At 50.6% G+C, this 19,831-nt stretch overlaps 1 protein-coding gene across 1 annotated transcript; it reads right to left on the reverse strand.

The window, feature by feature from the left end:
• Positions 1 to 1,637: 1,637 nt before the first annotated feature.
• On the reverse strand, positions 1,638 to 19,571 carry PPP1R3F (protein phosphatase 1 regulatory subunit 3F). The gene is made up of 4 exons (XM_020976551.2): positions 18,497 to 19,571; positions 7,764 to 7,819; positions 7,038 to 7,120; positions 1,638 to 2,687 (listed from the first exon to the last, which is right to left on the reverse strand). The coding sequence occupies exons 1-4, from the start codon at positions 19,411 to 19,413 to the stop codon at positions 1,647 to 1,649; spliced, it is 2,097 nt and encodes a 698-aa protein (XP_020832210.1). The 5' UTR covers positions 19,414 to 19,571; the 3' UTR covers positions 1,638 to 1,646.
• Between the last annotated feature and the right edge of the window lie 260 nt (positions 19,572 to 19,831).

A 19,831-nucleotide genomic window follows, 5' to 3' on the forward strand; every position in this document is an offset into this window, starting at 1 on the left:
TGGCCCGGTGTCTGGAATATAGTAGGCACTCAATATAGTAGTGCACTGGCTTGCGGGATGATCATTATAATCAGATGAATAGGCAACAAGTTCTGGGAGGGAGGCTGAAGAAGAGCTATAACTGAGTCTCAGACTTCCTATCAAAACATCTGACAGGGAAGGAAGTGTCAGGCCTCTTAGACACCTGTTCTGTGGCGGGACTTCAGGGGTCTGTGAGCTAGGAACTAGGGAAAGAAGACGGCATCTTCCTTTTCATTCCCTTCCAACAAAGCTACCACTTCCTTCCATTTTGAAAAAACCAACCATGTTCCAGAGTAGGAGCCCCTGCCCCCAAACAGCTGCTCTTCATCACATTCTAAACCCCAGATACTGAATTCACTCTAACTCTTTCATCCTGAAACCCTACGATCTGGAGGGTCCCTCTAGTGCTCTGGGGCAACTAGAGTCCCATTGGACCCTTTGAGACACAGAGAGGAAATCCACTTCCCAAGTCACTTGGCTTCCTGGGCTCCATTCCAGGCGCCTCACTCCCAAACTGAGCCTACAAAGCATCCCGTTTCTGAAAAATAAGTAAAGCAGGATTCATCCCTTAAGACTATTCAAGTGCTCATCCCAGGGTGAGGGAGCTCTGGCCAACTTTCATGGAATCGAGAAGGCCGCTGAGGTCTGGCCACAAACCTCTCCTTCACTCTTCCTTCTGTGGGATGGTCATTCCAGCCCTTCTCAGGGCCTGCTTAAAATGAGAGGGTTGGAGTCAGGTGCTCCTGAGCAATCAAAGAATCTAGGGACTGAGGTCCTCTGACACATAATAATCAGTGGCACTCTTTTCTCTGCCTCCGGTCAGTAATCTTTCACTTAAAAAAAAGAAACCAAACCAAACCAAAACAAGCTCTGACTTGCTTGTAGAAACAGAGACCGCGGATGCTCCAGGAAGATCAAATAACTGTCCAAATGGGGTGAAGGTCGAGGGAGAAAGGATTCAGTCTCCCATCAGGAAACCTTCTTTGTCCATAAATGGAATGGGAAGCAGTGCCCATGTCACAGTGAGCATTCAACGACAACTAGGCGGGAACGCTGTAGAGGAAATTCTTCAACAAGTCAAGGTCGGGCTCTGCTTTTCACCCAGGCTCTTTTCTTGCTCACACAAGCAAACTGTTGGTGGAGTTGGCTGCAAGCGACCACCCATGAGAGTCTTTGAGCCGTGGCCTAAGCCTGGAACCTGGTCCCTGAGCTCATGGCCGCAAGTGCTAATGTAAGTGGGACTCCTTCCCCATGCCCAGAAAGAAAACACTTCCAAGGTCAACTCGCCCTTTCAAACTATCACCGAGATGGGGAGAACTCCACAAACTCACTGCAAAAAGCCTCTGCTGGTTTCTTCAGAAGTTGTTTAGTAAGAAATACAGCAAACAGTAACTGATGCTTTTCTCTGCTACATTCCCCACCTACCGTATGATGCCACATACACATGTGCATTGTGCATGTACATATGTACAGGTGTCCATATAGATCTACGTAAACGTGTGTCTGTGTCTGGGCCTGGGTATCTAAGAGCTTTCCTCATTTCTTCCACTAACCTCCACGGTTTCTGTAATTATGATTGCTAGGCCTCCCCTGCCCCCCCCCCACCCACCCCCACACACAGCCATCTAAGAGAACCAGGCCAGAGAGAGATAAAAGGCCAAACCCATGAAGGCCATGCAGGCATTCCACACAATGGGCAGGAAAACCAGCAGACCCAGCACACACAGAGACTGGCTGAGAGCCCTCTGGAGCTGACCTGGGAATTCCCAGAGGCCTCCCCCTTGGGCAATGCCAGAAGGCTTTTGCACTGGGATGCTATTGGGCAAGAGATCGCTTCCTTCCTGGAAGCAGGAAGAGAGCCCTTCAGCCTTGATGGCACTGATCTGGTCACATTCTTTCTCTGTATCCGCTGGCTTCCTTTCAGGGGCTGCCCAGGACCGTGAATGGCCAGACCTCAGGATTTCCTCTTCTTCTGGGTCCTGACTGAGCCCATCCTTGACCAAGACGAACCCAGGATGCTGTCCTGCCAGCCACATGCCAGTAACGATGCCAGGAGGGGATTCCTTCAGTGTGTCTCCTTCCCCAGACTCCTCCTCCTCCTCCTCCTCAGCACCAGAAGACACCCCCAGCTCCTCAACCTCGTCACCACCTTCTTTAGCATCTTCAAGGAGCTCCATCAGCCCCTGCACACTTTGCATTGCATAATGCAGGGTGATCTCCTCTGCTAGGGAGCTGTTCAAGGCTCTCTCTGGACCCATCCACTTCAGGAAGAGATCTTGGTCGGGATCAGTTATAGGGATCCCTGCCAAATCCCCATCAGCCACCTCTGCAGCCCTCAAGCGGCTCAGGTGGGTGAGGTAGAGCTGTTCCAACTCCAGGTCCACAGCATCTTCATTCTGGGCCTCATCTGACCCAAACAAGTCTGTGCTCTTTCCAGGGTGACCCTCAGAAGGCCACTCACCCAGAGGACTCGCCAAGTCTGACAGGACCTCTTCCTCAGCCCCCAACAGGGGCACTCCCAGGGCTCCTCCCTGATCTGGCCCCAAGCTCAGCACAGAAGGGTGGATTTCGATGGCGGGGGACTGTGGGTATTCCAGGACCGTCTCAGGCAGGTACAGGTGAGATCCCTTGTTTTCTGGAGAGCTAGCCACCATGACATCTGAGACCTAGGGTCACAGAAGATAAGGAGGAGGGAAGGGGGAAGGGGGTTAGCAGAACAGGGACAGAAATGAGAGAAAGAACAAAGGGAAAAGAAAATCAGGACAAGGTCTACCAAAAATGCCCCATTCCCCTCTAAGGTGCTAGGTAGGCCCCACTTCTCCCAAGCACCTCAGCTAATGACCCTGGGGGTCACTCTGGCTCATTTCACTGAGCAAACATTTAGTAACTAGCTACCCTGGGCCAGGCACTACAAACACAAAGAAGACAGTGTATAGGTCCTAGAGTCAAGAAGACCCAAATTCTGATCTTGCCTCAGACACTTGCTAGCCTCTCTGGGCTTCAGTTTCCTTCTCTGGAAAGTAGAGATGATAATGACAATGTCTACCTTGAAAGGTAGGCTATCTGGATTGTGCTTTATGAGCCTCAAAGTGCTATGAAAATGTGAGCTCTTATTAAATGGGACAAAGTGGCATGTGATGGGGCAGAGGTCCTCAACAAGCACCCTAAGGAAACTGAAGAGACAGAGAGAGACAGAGATGAGAGTGACAGAGATGACAGAGACAGAGAGAAGAGGAGGAAAAAAATCAACAGAGAAGAGAAGGAGCCAAGAAGCTGAGCTGAAGAGAGAGGGAGTGCCTTCCTTCTAGGCATGAGAATGAGCTCTCCCAGCCACCGAGGCAGGGCCAGCAGAGAGAGAAAGAGAAGATAAGGCTCCCTTGATGAACTGTGGAAGGCCGTGGATTTGTCTTCTTGGCAACAGGAAACTGCTGAAGGTCTGGGGGAGGCCATTGCGAGGCCCACTGACTAAATAGAGACGATCCTGCCAACTTCAGATTGAGTGCAAATGAATTCTCTGGCCCTCCCCGTGGCTGACGGCAACTCTCACCTCAGAAAGGAGTACCTGGCCATGTTTTTGGTTTAAAAAGTTTGAGCTAAATAAGGCAGGCCACCCCAGATCACCCTAACATGTGGCCAACAGGGGAGTCAGAAGACCTGGATTTGAATTGCAGTTCTGTGACATAAGGCAAGTCATTTGACTTCTCTAAGCCTCAGTTTCCTCATCTGTAAAATGGGAATAATTATCCTTGTACTACCTATTTTATAGAGTTGTTGTAACTTTGCGAATTTTAATCTTCTATAGAAATAGGAGCTGCCCTTTTCTCCCACTTCTATTACAATGGTTTTAAGTGTAAATAAATTCAGCCCAGTGAGATCCTGGGTCCATTTAAAATTGAAGCAAATATGAATTTCTCATCAGAATGGTGCAAGATTCTCAAGCAAAGCTAGCCATATCCTTGCTAAAAAAAAAACAATTCACTTTATTTTGGCTTTATCAGTCTCTCATCTGAACATGGTCAGAGTATGATGTCACTGTACTAGCCACTTCTGAGGGTCACCGTGAGCAAAGCCCCTTTGTAAAGGGTGGGGAGGACAGCCCAAGAAGGGCTTGGTCTTACCTGGAAGTTGGAGAACCTGTCTCCAGAAGTAATAATGGAGGGGCCCCTTGATGCCAATTCTCAGAGGCAGGTACCCCAAGCATAGGGAATCAGCAGAAGTGGAGGCATGCAAGATATGGAAGGGTGGCAGCGGTTCCATTAAGAGAAAAGATTGTTCTGGAAAGGATCAAAGACTAGCACCAGTTTCAAGTGCCAGACTAAGAAATCTGGGCTTTAGGAGACCCACAGCAATCTCCTGACTGAGCATGTGTCAAAGGCTGCGGAAAGGTCAGGAAGGACAAGGACTGATCAAAGGCCAGTTGCTCTATCATGGTCCCTTTGGAATGCTGAGGTCAGAGTTAAGAAGAGAGGGAAGGGAGAGGAAACAAGGACACCCATTGTGGAATTTAGCCACACAAGAGAGGAGAGATATGGGATGAGAGCTAGCAGGAATGGATGGATCAAGTGAAGGTTTTTTGAGGATCAGGGAGACACAGACACGTTTGTAGGCAGCAGGGGAGCGGCCAGGAGACAGGGAGAGATGGAAGATAAGTGAGAAAGTGGGGATGGCAGAGGGGGCAATCCACTAGAGAAGCTAGGATGGGATCAAGGATGCACATGGGGGGGTCACCTTGGCAATCATGGGAGACAGGGGTGAAGGAAGGCATCTGAGTGATGGGAGATGAGGAAGAGGGGACTCAAGGCAAAAAATGGCTTCAACATTTTCCAGTGAAATGAAGCAATTGGTGGCGGGAGCGGGGGTGGGGGGGCAGGCAGAAGAGCCATGGGAGATTTGAAGAAGGTTTTAAGGTTTGGAAGAGCCTCTGTGGAGAGTGGGAGAGGGAGCTGATGAGGGAGGTGTGAGAGAATTGCCCTGCTGCAGTGAGGGCCCAGATGAGATTAACATAACGTACAAAACAGTTTTGTGAATTTCTCAGCAGCATGTGAGTAGGAGCAAAGGCAGCAGAGTGTGAATGATGCAAGACTGAGACCTGGTGGGGCAAGATCGGTGATCCAATAAAGGGGCTGGTTCATCAAAGGGTCGACATCTCGATAGCGGATAAAAGGAAGAAAGTGTAACCAGTGTAGGGGTATTGGCCTGGGAGAAGGGTGGACGTACTGGTGATCCAAGTGAGGAAAAATGGGTTGGAATGAAAGATGGAATGATTAAAGGTTTTGAGCAGATAAAACCATGTCAGAATTCTTGATCGTGGAAGTGGAACCCTTGTGGGTGATGGACCATCTTTGAGTGTGGATGAGGTGAGGTGAAAGAGTAGGTCACAGGAAGTGGGTTTGAATAGGGATTGAATAAACCTCAAAGGAAGATGGTGGTAGAGGGAGAATCTAGTCAGTCAGTCCACAAGCATCAATTAAGCACTCTGTTCCTGGCACAGTGCTAAGCACTGAGAATACAAAGAAAAACAAAAGACAGACTAAGTCCCGAGATATAGAACCTATGGCTCTAGGTCACAAAATGTAACCCTTGGGCTCAAAGGCTCAAGGCCTCACGTGTCTTTGGTGTCTCTTTCTAGGTCTAGATCTAGGGCTCCATGTGTCCAAGTCTTTGGGATTTTTTCTATCTCTAGCACTCTAAGGCATTAAGTCTCTGTGTCTCTCCAAGTCTTGGTCTAGAGGTTCATTAAGTCTAGGTCTGTGGCCCCAAGTCTCCTGATATGTCTCTAGGTCTAAGTTGCTGAGACTGGAGGTCAAGAGTGGAGGCTAGCGTGGAGTTGGTTCATGGTTGAGTATAAGGCAGAGATAGAGCGACGAACTGGAAAAGAACTGAGGTCCCAGTGAAGACCAAGAACAGGTTTAAGAAAAGTGTTGCAGAGGCAGAGACAGAATGAGAGAAGATAACGATGAGATAAGGGAACTTCAGAGTTCCTGAACATGGAAGTGGAACATTTGTGGCCAATGGCAAGATCAAGAGTGTAGCTAAGGTGGAAAAGAGAATTAGGCCATGGGAAGTCTCCTAGTTAAGGGCAGGAACTGAGCTGGAGAAGAAGACTGTGAGCCATCAGGACTGGGTAATAAATTTGGAGAGAATCACCCTCAAAGGAGAAGAGGCTGCTGAGTGATGGTAGCAGAGGGAGAGACTTAGAAACAGTGATGGAGAGAAACCCCTTCTAGTGCCAGTTTGTCTGAGGTTGTTGGTATTGGAGAGGTGAAACTAGTATTATAAAGCATAGTTAGGGATGTAATATAGTAGGGCACAGCCAGGGGGTGTTACAGTGCACAGAGTGCTGAGCCTGTAGTCAGGAAGATCTGAGTTCAAATCTGCCCTCAGACACTAGCTGTGAGACTCTGGGTAAGTCACTTCACCTTTGGCTGTCTCAGTTTCCCCAACTGTAAAATGGGGCTAGTAATAGCCCCTAACTCCCAAAGTTGTTGTGAGCATCAGAGGAGGTGATATCTGTCAAGTGCTTAGCACAGTGCCTGGCCCATAGTAGGCTCTATATAAACGCTAGCTATTATTATGATTATTCAGTGTCAGTCAAGAGGAGCTAGGTCTCAGCGAGTGACAGATGGAAGCAGCATAAGAGGGAGAGGCTTCAAATGAGGGAAAGTTTGTTAGTCATAGAACTTGGACATTCTACAATCACAGACTCTCAGAATCGTCCTGATGGGCGGCTGTCAACAGTCTCTGTTTGGATACCCCCAGTACTTCCAAGGGCAGCTCATTGCACATCTTCCTCATGTTGGACCAACCACTCTCTAGACCTGCAGTCTAAGCTAACTGTGAGAGCTGAGAATAGAGCAGCCTTGGAATTCAGTTTCTTGATGCAAGTGGAGACCAGCTCCCCCTGGGTGACATTTCATCCATGGGCATCCTGGAAGGTTGCTGCCATCAGGCACATACCTACCACAGGGTGGACACGTGGAGTTGGCTAATGTGATGGGGATGCCACTGTCTCTTACCTGTATTATCTGTGACCCTGGTTGGAATGGCAGAGGGGTTACTAATATGCTCCCTGACCCCCTGTCCCCGGCATCAGGGCATTCTGAAAGAGTGAGAAAAAGGTAGGGAGGAGAGGTCATGCTGCATTTCTGTGACTTTGAGTCAACAGATTCTTTTCAAAACTGGTCACTGTATGAGAAACCGATATGGGATGGAGAGGACACAGCTTTCTCCGCCAGTTCAGTGTGGAGAGAAAATCTCTCCCCTCCCACCACCCCACCAAAGGCCTGCCTGCTTTGGTTTCAAACACCCTTCCCCATCTTCAAACCCAAGCAAATGGTCATTCACCTGTGAAACTCAAGGTGTCATGGAACACCTTGTTCTCGTGCTGTTGCCTTGGCCTCAAGGGCCATTCATTGTCTACTGCCTATAGACAGAGCAATCAGGGCCAAAACTCCTTGGCCCAGGCCACTGGGGGGCCAACTCCCCACCCCCTTCCCCAAATGGCTTTATCAGAGATGCTGCTGCTGTGCCTAGACTTGCCAGGTTTGAACAGTCAGTCTTTTTCACAGTAAACAGGACTATTTTCATAGTAAATAGGACTATTATTCAACTCCCAAATTGGTGGGGTTCCCATTCTATAACCAGGGGATTTCTGAGACTCCAGGTGAATCTGAGAAAACTGAAAAGAAGGAGATGAGGGGCAGGGCAGCAAAAGAACATGAAAGTGGCCCCATCAGACTTACCTTTAGAAGAGACAGGCTCATGTACGTTCTCTCTTCTGAATTCCTCCTCAGTCTGCCTGTGGGAGGTAGAGAGAGGAAAGTGGACACATTCTCCACCTTAGAGGTCTCTCTGCCTTGACACTTTGCCCCCTCCACACCATCACAATGATGTTTCTTAAGCAGAGACCTGGACATCCACGCCCCTCATTGGCACTGTTAGGCATTCAAGGCCCTCAGCAGTCTGCTTTCTTGTCTCTCATTGCTCCACACTCTCCCTTCTTTTTGCCTTTGCCACACTAGCCCTGACATCACTTATTTACTAAGCTAATGTCACCTAGCACTGGGCTTCATTCCTCTCTCCTTTCTCGTGTTACAAGAATCATTTGCATGACAGATGGTGTGCTGTTCACTCATTGTAGAAAAGCAGGTTGTCACTAAATGAAGTCACTGACCAGCAAGAGGGTGCATACTGTGGCCACCAGATGGCGCCAGCCCAAGGCCACCAGGGTATTCCCCTGCTCACAAGAGGGCGCTCAATCTATACACTCTTAGCAATGCTCCCTGGCACGTCCCTCTGCCAGCATCAAGCACTTCCTCAGCTACTGCCCCCAAGCCAATTCTGATCTAGGAGTATATGGAAGAAAAACAAACAAACAAACAAAAAAAGAAACCCAAACCAGAAGCATACTCTGGGGGGCAGCTAGGTGGCACAGCAGATAGAGCACTGGCCCTGGAGTCAGGAAGACCCGAGTTCAAATCCAACCTCAAATACTTATTAGTTGTGTTTTACTACTCACTTAACCCCAATTGCCTCAAAAAAAAAAAAGGCACACTGAAATATGAAAAGGAAGCTTTCACCTGGTTTCCCACCACCACCAAATCTCGGACCCTTGGGCTGTAGACTGAACAACTTTATTTACAAATTTACTTTTTATAACAAACCTACTTTTTTTTTGTCTCCATGATTTATTAAGATGTAGCTGGGGGAAACTGCCACAGAGCAGAACCGCAGAGACCGCTTCGCCTAATCAGCTTCCTTGTCTCCATGCCTCCTCAGAGAAGGGATGTGCACACTGGCAATTGGCTAAGATCAGCGTTCCAGCAACTGGAGAAATGAGGGCAAAGTGCCCAGGCCTGGGGTCTGCCCGTGGGTCACATCCTTGGCCCCCTCTTCACCTTGGAGATTTTCAGTGGACCACTACAGCTCTTGCCATCACAGCCCAGCCCATGGCTACTACCATCAGAATGCTTCCAGTCTCAAAAGCATCTCCAATCCCAGCAACAGGGAAAGACTGGGATAGTGGGCCTGAAGTCTCTCTCCAGGCCGAAGCCTGCGAATAACAATCAAGGGGGAAAGGTTAAGCCTTGGGCTGTCTCCTGGTTTCCTGAACCTCATACCAGGGTGGTCCTCACAGAATCACAGGACTTGAGAGCTGGAAGGGGGTCTCTGTGGCCATCAAGGCCAGCCCATCCACCAAAGGAATCTTCACCATAACCCCCAGGCCTTGTGCCCATTCCTCCAAACGCCTCAGGCCAGGCCCTGTGATCCTCCTGAGTCTTTTCTTCTCCAGATTAGACAATCCCAGTTCCTCCCATGTGACATGGAGTCAAGGCCACGTCAGAGACCCTGGAGACGTTCTTTTCAAACTATCATCTACTGCTGAATCCAACATTTGAGATGAGTTGGGACAAGGGCAGAGCACAGAAGGATGACCACTTTCTGATTTTCCTAATGCAGCCCAAGGTCATGGGAGGGTGTTTGAGCCTTTCCACTAAAACCCTTAGATCTTTTTCTTGTTAGATTTGGCTCAAGGCTTTAGCCCAGAGGTATTAAACACAGGGTCCCCAGTCAGCATGTAGGCCCACAACACTCCAGAGTTTTTAAGAGAGATCTCAAGAAATTTGATAGAGATTTTACCAAAATAAATAACAATACAATAACACACAGATAACATTACATTTGAAAACAAAGTCAATCTATGACCAGCAAGGCTCCTTCGCTATGAATGGAGTAGTGGCTCCATTCCTATTTGAGTCTGACCTTGCTGCAGTACCCTGCCAAGGTCCCTCCCACTGTTTTAGCTGGGTGTCCTCTGCACATGTGAATGGTAGACCATTTATGCCCTTGTCCAAGTCAGGGATATGAATGTGAAATAGCAGCCTGAGGCCCAGTGTGGATGCCTGGGATACTACTCTGTTGGGGACCTCCTCCAACCATGCTGACATGGGGCCATTACCAACCAACTCCACTTTGAGGCCGATCATGCGGCCTCATCTTCTGAATCCAGTTGCATGTGATAGCATCTGAGCTGAGGCTCTCCATCTTCACAGCGGTAGAGGTAGAGATTAGATCCCTACTCCACGTGAACTGCCTAGTAAACTGTCCTCTCTGCCTACTCAGAATGGAGACAAATTTAAGTCCTGTGTGACCCTGCACTACCTTTCACCCATAGATTCTGGCCTCTACCTCATCAAAGTCAACACCCTGGAAGGAAAAGATGTGTGGAGTGAGAACACATCCAAACACATGGTGATTACTGTTTCTTTTTGCTGGGATGAAAAGAGCCCCGAGTTCCAGTCCCCATCTGACAGGTGACTAGACTGAAGCCACTAGCCCAAGATCATGTAGCTGGACTGAGGAGAGAGAGAAGAAAATGGGCACTAGGGAGTTTTGTCTTTCTCGGCCTCTAGTCCCTAAGACCTGATGCAGCTGAATAAGAGAAGGCCATCACATCTGGGCCTCTAGTTCTGACGAAGGAACTATTTGGGTAGTTTTAAAGTCTTCTATCCACAACATGTCTTTCATTTTCTCAAACCCCAAGTTCAAATGCTAAGAGGTCAGGGTGAAGGAGCAAATAGGAAATCCTCTGTTCGGCTTTCTTCAAATCTGGCCCCCTCCTACTGTTCCAGTGACACTGGTCTCCTGCCTGCTCACATACCCATCCATCCCCTGGCTGTGCCCCATGCTCAGAATGCTCTCCCTCCTTATCTCCTCCCCCTGCCCTCTCAGGGTTCCTTCAAGTTCCAACTCCAATCCCTTTTTTTTTTTTTTTGCTTTTTTGGTGAGGCAGTCAGAGTTAAGTGACTTGCCCAGGGTCACACAGTTAGTATCAAGTATCTGAGGTCACATTTGAACTCAGGTCCTCCTGACTCCAAGGCCACAGCTCTATCCACTACGCCACCTAGCTGCCCCTCCAATCCTATCTTCTACAGGAAATTGTTCCCCCCTTCCCTAGCCCTTAGTGCCTTCCCTCTGCTGATTCTAATTTTTCCTGTTTATGTCTGCTTTGCACCTGGTTGTTTGCATGTTGGCTCTGCCATCTGACTGTGAGCTCCTTCAGGGCAGGGTTAGGGTTAAGGTTTGGTCTAGCACTTAGCACAGGGCCTCACCTCCTACATAGTTAGGGTTTGCTCTGTGCATAGCCTTGGCCCTGTCACATGCTCCTATTCACTAAAGTCCACTGTTCCATTACCTCGAGAATCCAATCCAAACTCCCTTCACAGCCTGGCTCCCACCTCCTTTTTCTCCATCCAGACTGGACTTCTCCTGCCTTCTTCCCTTTGCATATCTCACATACCTGGAATATACTTCTCCTCCTCCCAGGCTCCTTCAAAGCTCAGGCTACTTCCAATGTGAAGGCTTCCCAGGTTCCCACCACCTCCACCCCACAGACCGCTTCAGCTCGGCCTTTGTTTCTGTACCTGGCACAGAGGAAGGCTTTCAGGAATGCTTGTTCATTGAATGGCTGGCTGATTAAACACCCAGATCACCTTTCTCCCTCCAACCTAGTCTCTTAATTATGGAAATCAAGCTGCTCTCACAACTGTCTGAAGATCATTTCTAGCAGTCAGGAGGGGAAAACCTGCCAGTGTGGAGACAAGGGGGTGAACCGAGAGTAAACTGTGATGACTTAGGAGATGGTCTGACCCAGCTCCTAGACAGTGGGGACAGACAAGAAAGAGGCAACCACAGAGCTTTCACTTGAAAGGGAAAAGAGCCAGATGTGACAATTTCTAAGAGGCCATGAAAAAAAACAGTGAAAGAGAAGAGAATTGCACCACCACACTGAAGAATCCAGTCTCTGCTGTTTCCTCCAAGATGCCATCACATCATGTCGCTTTTGAGGTGCTCAGGCGACCCAACAAAAGCAGGTCACAGAAGAAAAGAGAAAATTCAGCAACATGGAGGGGGTCGGGAGAGTGCCAATGCTTCATGACGGACAACTGAAGACAAGTCAAGAAGCACTGCCTAACAAGGGTCGGGATGCACGGTGATCTGAGTGAGGAAACCGAGGTTTGCTCCAAGCAAGCACGGGGGGAATGGAAAGGTGGCTGAGCCAAGAGCAGGGCCAAGTCTGATGGCAAGACATCCTCTCTGAGGACAGGGGAGGAGAATAAGTGCCAAGCACTGTGCTAAGTGGTTTTGAGAAATCTTCCGTCATATCTGGACGGGGAGGGAAGGCAAGCAGGCAGAGAATGTCTGTTCTCTGGGTCACGAATGACTACTGAAAGTCACCGTGGAGGAATCTGACGGCCCAGCCCAAGTTACAAAGAAGCTATTCAGGGCATTTCTGTCACCAGTTTTTAGCCCCGTCAGTTCTGAATAAGCCAAGCTAGCGACTGGACGTTGGACCACCCTTCAGGCAAGCCTGACAAGGGTTCCCTCTTTTTGGTCCCCTTCCATCCTGGAGAATCTCATTCTTTTTGCGGTCAAGTTAACAACCATGGTTTTCACTAGGGCAATAATCTCTGTAGCTTTTCAGTATGGGGGTGTAAATTCTGCCAATTTTGTTGTGGGCGTTGTTCCGTCATTTTTCAGGTGTGTCGGACTCTCCATGACTCCACTTTTGGGGTTTTCTTGGCAGAGATACCGGTATGATTTGCCCTTTCCTTCTCCAGCTCATTTTACAGATGAGGAAACTGAGGCAAGCAGGGTGAAGTGACTTGCCCAGGGAATGCAGCTACTAAGTGTCAGAGGCCAGATTTGAATACAGGAAGAGGGGTCTTTCTGACTCCAGGCCCAGCACTCTATCCACTGCAGTGCCACCTAGCTGCCCTACCAACGCAGAGTTGCAATTCAGAGTCTCAGAGTGTGTGTCCAGCACAGGACTAGAAACCAATTCTTCCTGAGGTTGACCTCATTACCCAACACTCCCTGCTGCCTGAGTACCAGCCTATGCTCACCTTCAGACAACTTGATTCTGGTGGAAGGCTTCAGAACAAGAACCAGTGTGAGAATAGCCTGAGGGCTGATCCTCCCTAGTTCCATGGGACAGAGTGGAAAAAAACACAAGAATAATCATTCCTCATGTATGGGAGGAGGAAACTGAAGCAGAATGCAAGAAGCTCAGGACACAATGTTATCAGAGGTCAGAGGCTGGTTTCAAGCCCAAGCTGGTCCAGAATACAAATTCAGGGCTAGTTCCATTAGGACAAGATAAAGAACTCAGCCACACAGAAGGTTTTTAGCATTTAGTGGTAGAAGATGAAGGCCCCAAGGGCTGAGGGACACAGAAGTATAGTGCACACTGACAGCAGGTCAAATCTAAAGCTCTAAGTCAGCATCAAAGTCCTGGTAACAGGTGGTAACCTTTGGGGAGAATGTGTGCAGCAATAACAGAAACAGCCCTTTATGCCTGCTATCTCAGTCAACCTTCAGCAACCCTGGGAGACTGGTGTTATTAATATCCCCATTTTACAGTTGAGGGAACAGAGGCTGACTTCAGTGGCTTGTCCAGGGGCTCACAGGTCTTCCTTTTAGGAGAGATTGGATGCTTGTCAGGAAGTGCCTGGTGTGTCAAAACCAAATGTTTCCATCTTTTTTTCCCCCCCAAAAATAAAGATGAACTACACACACACACACACACACACACCCCACACTCTCTCTCTCTCTCTCTCTCTCACTCTCCATCATTTCATAGGTGTGGGGAATTCTCTCTTCAGATGCAGACTGACAACTATTTTAACAATTCATAGTCTTAAGAATTGCCTGACTGGCTGAAAGCTGCAAAGAAATCTCCAGTCCTCAGAGCAGAGAACTGGGTGCAACTGGGGGCAACAAAGTTATGGGGAAGAAAGGGTGTCCCTGTTTGCTAACGTATCCCTGTTGAGATGAACAGAGGTGAGGATGGGTCTGACTTCAAAATGATCAAGCATCTCCTAGTTGTCAAACCAATGGCCTTTTCTCAATCCTCATTCTTCTTGACCAGGGATCCCTCTCTCCTCCTTGATTTCCAGGACACACCTCCCTCTCTGACTGCTCCTGCTCTGTTTCCTGCAACATTGGGGTCGCGTATGGTGTCTGCTCATTCTGTCCTTCTATATTACTGTGGAGGGCAATGCCATCCTCACAATGCTCCAGGCTGACCACCCAGGTCTCATCCTGGACCCCTCACTCTCTCACCACCATATCCAACTTGTTGCCAAGGCCTGTCAAGTTTACCTTTGCGGCATCCCTCATACACGCCTCCTTCTCTCCTCTGACCCTGCCCCCCACCCTGGTGCAGGCCCTCATCACCTCATGCCTGGACCGGGGCATGTCAATGGGGGTGGGGGTGGGGGGTTCTGCCTGCCTCCAGTCTCCCTCCACTCCATCCTCCATTCAGCCACCAAAGTGATCTTCTAAAATGTGGGTCTCACCATGTCCCCAGCACCCCCTGCTCAATAAACTCAGTTGATTCAGTGACTCCAGCCTCCTGGCTGCTCCTCAAACAAGATCCTCCATCTTTAGGCTCCAGGCATTTTTTTCTGGCTGTTCCCCAAGTCTGGAATGCTCTGCCTCCTGGCTTCCTCCAAGTGCCAACTAAAATCCCATTTCTACAGGAAGCCTTCCCAGGGCCTTTTCTTTGGAGACCATTTCCTATTTGTTTTCATATCACTGTTGGTTTGTTCTCTCTCCACTTAGACTTGGAGCTCCCTGAGGGCAGGGGCTGGCTTTTGCCTTTCTTTTTATTCCCAGAGCTCTGCACAGTAATAAATGTTTAGTGACTAACAGTTCATGGTGAGAGCCCAGGGGTTTACACGATAATGGATCCCAGATCACTAGTGGGTGACTAGCAGGTGGGCAAGCACATAAGAGCTAACACTTGGCCCCCAAGTTCTGAGATTAGAGAAGAAGCCCACAGGACAGCAGAGACAGAGAACCCTCTGAAGTCGGACCTAGGGAGCCAGCTGAAGAAGAAGCCTGGGTCTGAGTCCAGGCTCTGACACTCTCTCTGGGCTTGGGGGCCTTTCTTTGCCCTGATGCTTTTCCCATTATCTCCACTTTATAGAGATTTGCAGGACTTCCTGGGCAACTGGAGAAAAAATGCTCTAGAAATGGAGGTTGCTCTTGCTGTAATTCTTTGCTAAAACTTCTTTTTCCTGACTCCCGTGTCTATAGACACAGGAAGAAGAGTCTGACTCTGTCGACCTGGCTCAAGACAATCCATTTTGAACATCTTTAAGACCCCCAATTTAGATCCAGCCCACACTCATCTCCCGACCCAGACAATGGTAAAAGTGGTCCTCGTGGGACACAGAGGAAGAGGATCTCTAAAAAGCTTCCTACTGCCCAGTCTCAAGAAACTGATCCTACCTGACCTGCCCCTGAACAAGCATCCCCAGCATGTGATCATCAAGCACCTACTGGGAGACCTCCAGTGCCTCCCAAAGCAGCCATGTATTCAACTTTGGAATTAGGCAAACATCCTAAAAATATCCAAACCCTTTGACTGGGACATTTCACTGCCAGGCAAATTTAAAAAAAAAAAGCCCAGAGGAATGAGGTTGATCCTTTTCTCCTTCCACAATGGCCACAACAGAACTCCCTTCCTTCCCCCCCGCCCCCCCCCCGAACCAAAATCTTCCTGCTCTAGGATCCAGCTCCAAGGTGGGTCTCCCTATGAAACCTTCCCTGCTTCCCCCAACATTTGTATGTGCAGCTCATTCCCCTCATCCTAGATTTAGGTTGGGCCCAGGCCATTTTTCATCTTAAAGTATTTAGGGGGTCAAGTATATAACCAACAGATTTATTCAATTATTAACAGTGATTAAGTTGTATTTTCTCAGTACTGAGAGTACAGAAGATTAGATAACATTAGATAAGATTTAGGGTTGTGTCGTTCCCAACCCCCCCCCAAACCAAGAAACTTCCTAGTTCCTAGGAAGAGGGGAATACTCAGGGACCTGGACCACCCAACATTACATTATAATGAAGTGTACTGGGAGCATTCTAAAACAAAGCATTCCCTGGGTCACTGACTCGGGAGGGAGGCTTTAAAGCGTGACAAGGAATCCAAGAGATCGAAGAGGTGTTTTAGGTAATAGTTCCAGTAAAGGCCCAGAGACAGGAGAGCCCACCAGGGTGTATTCACTTTGACCACACATATGTAATAGCATGCTACCAATAGGTAGAGAGGCCTGAGTATCAGGCAGAAGAGTCAGAGCTTTACTGAAGATGCTTAGCCAGGTGGTGCAATGGAGAGAGGTGCTGAATCAAGAGGCAGGGAGACCCGAGTTCCAATCCTGCCTCAGGCACTTTCTAGCTGTGTGACCCTGGGCAAGTCACTGAACCTGTCTGCCTCAGTTTCCTCATTTGTAAAACTGTAGCCACCTGCAAGAGTTGTTAACACATGTAAAGCACATGACAAGTGCCAGTGCTGACTTCTATTAGACATTGTATCAGACTAAGTCTCCTCCCTCTCTCACTTTTATGGTGATCAAGCAACCTGGTTGAATAACTTCCATCCCATTGTCTAGTGAAAGGAGAATGGAAATACTGTCTCCTGCATGCGTGACCTGGGGCTGATGAGATGGCACTGATCTGTCTCTGGGTCCAGGAAATGAACTGAGTCCTTCCACGATTTTTGCAGAAGGGAAATTAGGGCCTAGCACAGAATCAGACACAGCAGAGATAGAAGAACCCTTCGAAAGGAGGAGAGGAGATCCAGATGTCTCACACAGCACACAGACCAGACCCAGAAGCCCAAGCTAGGTCTCTGCCTCCCAAATCTAGTGTTTAATTGGGCTCCAAAGTAGAAACTGCCTCAAAGCCAGCCAAATGAAGACTTGCCATGCTGACTTTCCAATACTCACCAACTTGAGCCTGCCATCCAGTGATGAACTGCCAACTGAGTACTGGCCCACTGCAAAGAGGCCTGTAAGCCTTGTTGGGAAACACCTGAACACTGCACTGGATGTTCTGCTCTAAGCTGGATTTCCTCCCTTTTCTTCTCCCTTCTTCTGCTCTCAAGTCTGGCCTTTCAAAAACCTTTGGAACTGAAAGGGACTGTCGAGGCCATGGAGGCCAATTCCTTCGTGTGCTAAAGAGGAGGGGAGAACCCAGGGGTTTTTGAGGCCAAATTCTACCATGTCATAAGAGCTTAGTCTGAAATCGCTCCTGCCCTCAAGGGCTCCCATCGTCTAGTACCCTTTGTCACACCAGGGCTGAGTATAGGAGATAGCTCAGTTAGGTGGCCCTGAGAGACTGATGACACAAAGTAGATCACCCCCATTTTAGAGACGAGGAAAATGAGGCAGAGAGAAGGAATCTGTCCAAGGTTACACAGTGAGACAAGAGCTTAAGTTACTGGACATCTGGGTTCCACTTCTGAAAAACATTTTGGCAAGGGCCCAGGACATGGTGATCAAGCTCACCAGGCTGACCCCATGATGGCCAAGTTCTCCCTATGCCTAGGCATCTTCCCATTGGTCTCTCCAGTGGTGTACTCGGGGATACAGGGGTGAATAGGCCTTAAGTGACCCCCCCTGCATTTTCTGGTCTCGATGCCTTCTTCTTCCTGGCCAGCCCCTTAAAGGCCACCTCTAGCATCACCTTGCTTGTGGTCCCTCAGAACATGCAGCATTCTGGTGTCACTCTGGTGACTAGACTGTGAGCTCTGGGTCCCATCTCCACTCTGTTCACTCTGAAGGTCGGAATGTTGGTGTGACTAGTTTTCTATGCATAGGTCACACTCCTATACCAGGCTGGGGGCCCCAAGAGGGCCAGAAGTCAGGCCCTTTGACTGAATCCAAACCTCACAGAACAAATCCCCTTAACAAAAGGATTTCTTCGGTAAAGCTTGCACTCAAAAGACTGCACCCAAAGATTCCCCCAACCCCTGATCTAGTTCAACTCCTTCACTTTACAGAGGCCCAGGGAGGTCCAGCAGGCATCTGAGCCGCAGGGTGAACCCAGGCCCTCCCAACTCCAACAAGGTTGGACAGGGTGAGTACCTTACAGTGAGACTAACACTGCTCGGTCTAACATCTTGTCACTGTCCCCCCAAAACAATTCTGCTCACATCTTGGCTGTTTGGACTGGGACCATTCGGACTAATTCAAACAGTTGGGTCAAAAGTCCAGGCAGCTTAAAGCAGCAACTCCAACTCCCACAGTAATAATAATATCCAGCAAGCTTGCCCATGTGTCACAAATGTTACCTCATTTGAGCCTTGCCAGCCTTGGAGGCAGGTGCTATTATCGTTATCCCCATGTCACATATGAGGAAACTGAGGCACAGAGAGGCTTACTAAGGGGGGGGGCAGTAAGTGCCTGAGGCCAGATTTCAACTCAGGTTCAGTGTTCTATCCACTGTGCTACCTAGCTGCCTGACCCTTACTCAGAGCTTCATCCCTTTTAATTCGGAGGGGGGGAATAGGGCAGTGGCTGCCTGATTCCTTAGCAGGTTCCCCAGAGCTCAGCCCCGGAGGCCCCCGCCCCGAGTATGGGAGGGGAGGGTCAGAAGCAGGGGTGGACGCTGGAGTGCGAGTTACCTGTGTCTGACAGGTTTCATACAGCTCTTCAGCTGTTTTGTCTCCACCTCCCAAAGGAGGTGCTTCGCTGCTGCGGGTGGCACGGGAGGCCCCGGGAGGCCCAGCCCCTTGGTCCGGGCTGCCGAGGTCTCCTTCAGCACCACCGTATAGTTCTTGCCCTGGTTGTTGGCCCAGTAGGTGGCTTCGGGCGTCTGGTAGCGCACCACGAAGTCGATGCGGGCACCGTCCTGGACCTGGGCACCCACGCTGGCAGGCTCGAACGGCAGCTGGAAGGCGAAGCGGTCCGTCTGCCCCCCGTCCTCGGGGGAACTGCTCCCTCCTGGCACGTAGTGGGCCGGGTGGTCGCGAAAGGTCAGCCAGCCGTCATGGGTGGCGCGCACGTGCACGGCCTTGTGGTAGGAGAGGTTGAGGACCCGGATGAGGCCGCGCAGCACCGGCGCTCGGCCCGGCGCCCCCGGATCCTCCGGGGGCAGGAGGTCCTCCAGCTCCACCATGGAACCGCGCAGGCGCTCCAGCCGGCCCGGGGCCGGGGGCAGCACGAAGCCGGGCAGCAGATAGAAGGGGGGCCCGGGCCCCGCTCCGGGGGGGCTCCCGCTCAGGCCCAGTTCGGCCGGGGACTCGTCGTCGGCCCCGTCGTCGTGGTCGTCGTCGTCATCCTCTTCATCGTCGTCGGGCCCTCCCCCAAGCCCCGTGCAGCCCCAGGGCTGGTAGCGCCTCAGCTGGGCCAGGGGCAGCCCCAGGGCCTCGTCTGCGAAGAGCACGCGCCGGGGCCCTCCCGAGGGGCGCCGCCCCGGCCCCGGCCCCGGCCCCGGCCCCATCCCCATCCCCAGCCCCGGCCCGCCCAGCTCCTCTGTGGCCCTGGTGGCGGGAGGCGGCCCCGGCTCCGCAGGCTCTCCCCAAGGGGCCGCTCGGGCCATGACGTTGGCGGGGCCGGACGGCCCAAAGCCACAGAGCCGAGGCGGGGCCTGCGGCGGCCGCGCCCAAGGCCACTCGGACCTTCGACTAGCCCGAGCCGGAGCCCGAGAGCCGGGAGCCGGAGCCGGAGCCCGAGGCTGCCGGGGAAGCGCAGGCGAGAGGAAGACGCGGCCAATGGCAGGCAAGCGAGGGCGGGCGACTAAGGGCAGCGACCAATCGGAAGACGGCGAGCGCGAAGAGGCGGGGAGTGGTGGGGGCGGTGTGGGGCGCGCTGGGACTGACGGAACAGGGCACGCGACCAATGAGAGAAAGCTGCGCGAGGAGACGGGCTAAGGGAGGGGGCTGCACCTCGGCGGAGGGGGGGGGAGAGAAGGGCGGGGAAAGGAGAGGGTGGGGGAGAGGGGGAGGAGTCGGCGGCCA

This window comes from Phascolarctos cinereus, unplaced genomic scaffold (genome assembly GCF_003287225.1).
Source record: "Phascolarctos cinereus isolate Bilbo 61053 unplaced genomic scaffold, phaCin_HiC Scaffold_8;HRSCAF=390, whole genome shotgun sequence".
Taxonomy (NCBI): Eukaryota; Metazoa; Chordata; class Mammalia; order Diprotodontia; family Phascolarctidae; genus Phascolarctos; species Phascolarctos cinereus.

Excerpts from the sequence above, each read along its gene's own strand:
- PPP1R3F (XM_020976551.2), bottom strand. The coding sequence starts at position 19,413 with ATGGCCCGAGCGGCCCCTTGGGGAGAGCCTGCGGAGCCGGGGCCGCCT. Across the intron at positions 7,820-18,496 it reads ATGAAACCTGTCAGACACAG|GCAGACTGAGGAGGAATTCA; the intron begins GTAACTCGCACT and ends TACCTCCCACAG. Across the intron at positions 2,688-7,037 it reads CAGGGTCACAGATAATACAG|GTCTCAGATGTCATGGTGGC; the intron begins GTAAGAGACAGT and ends CTGTGACCCTAG.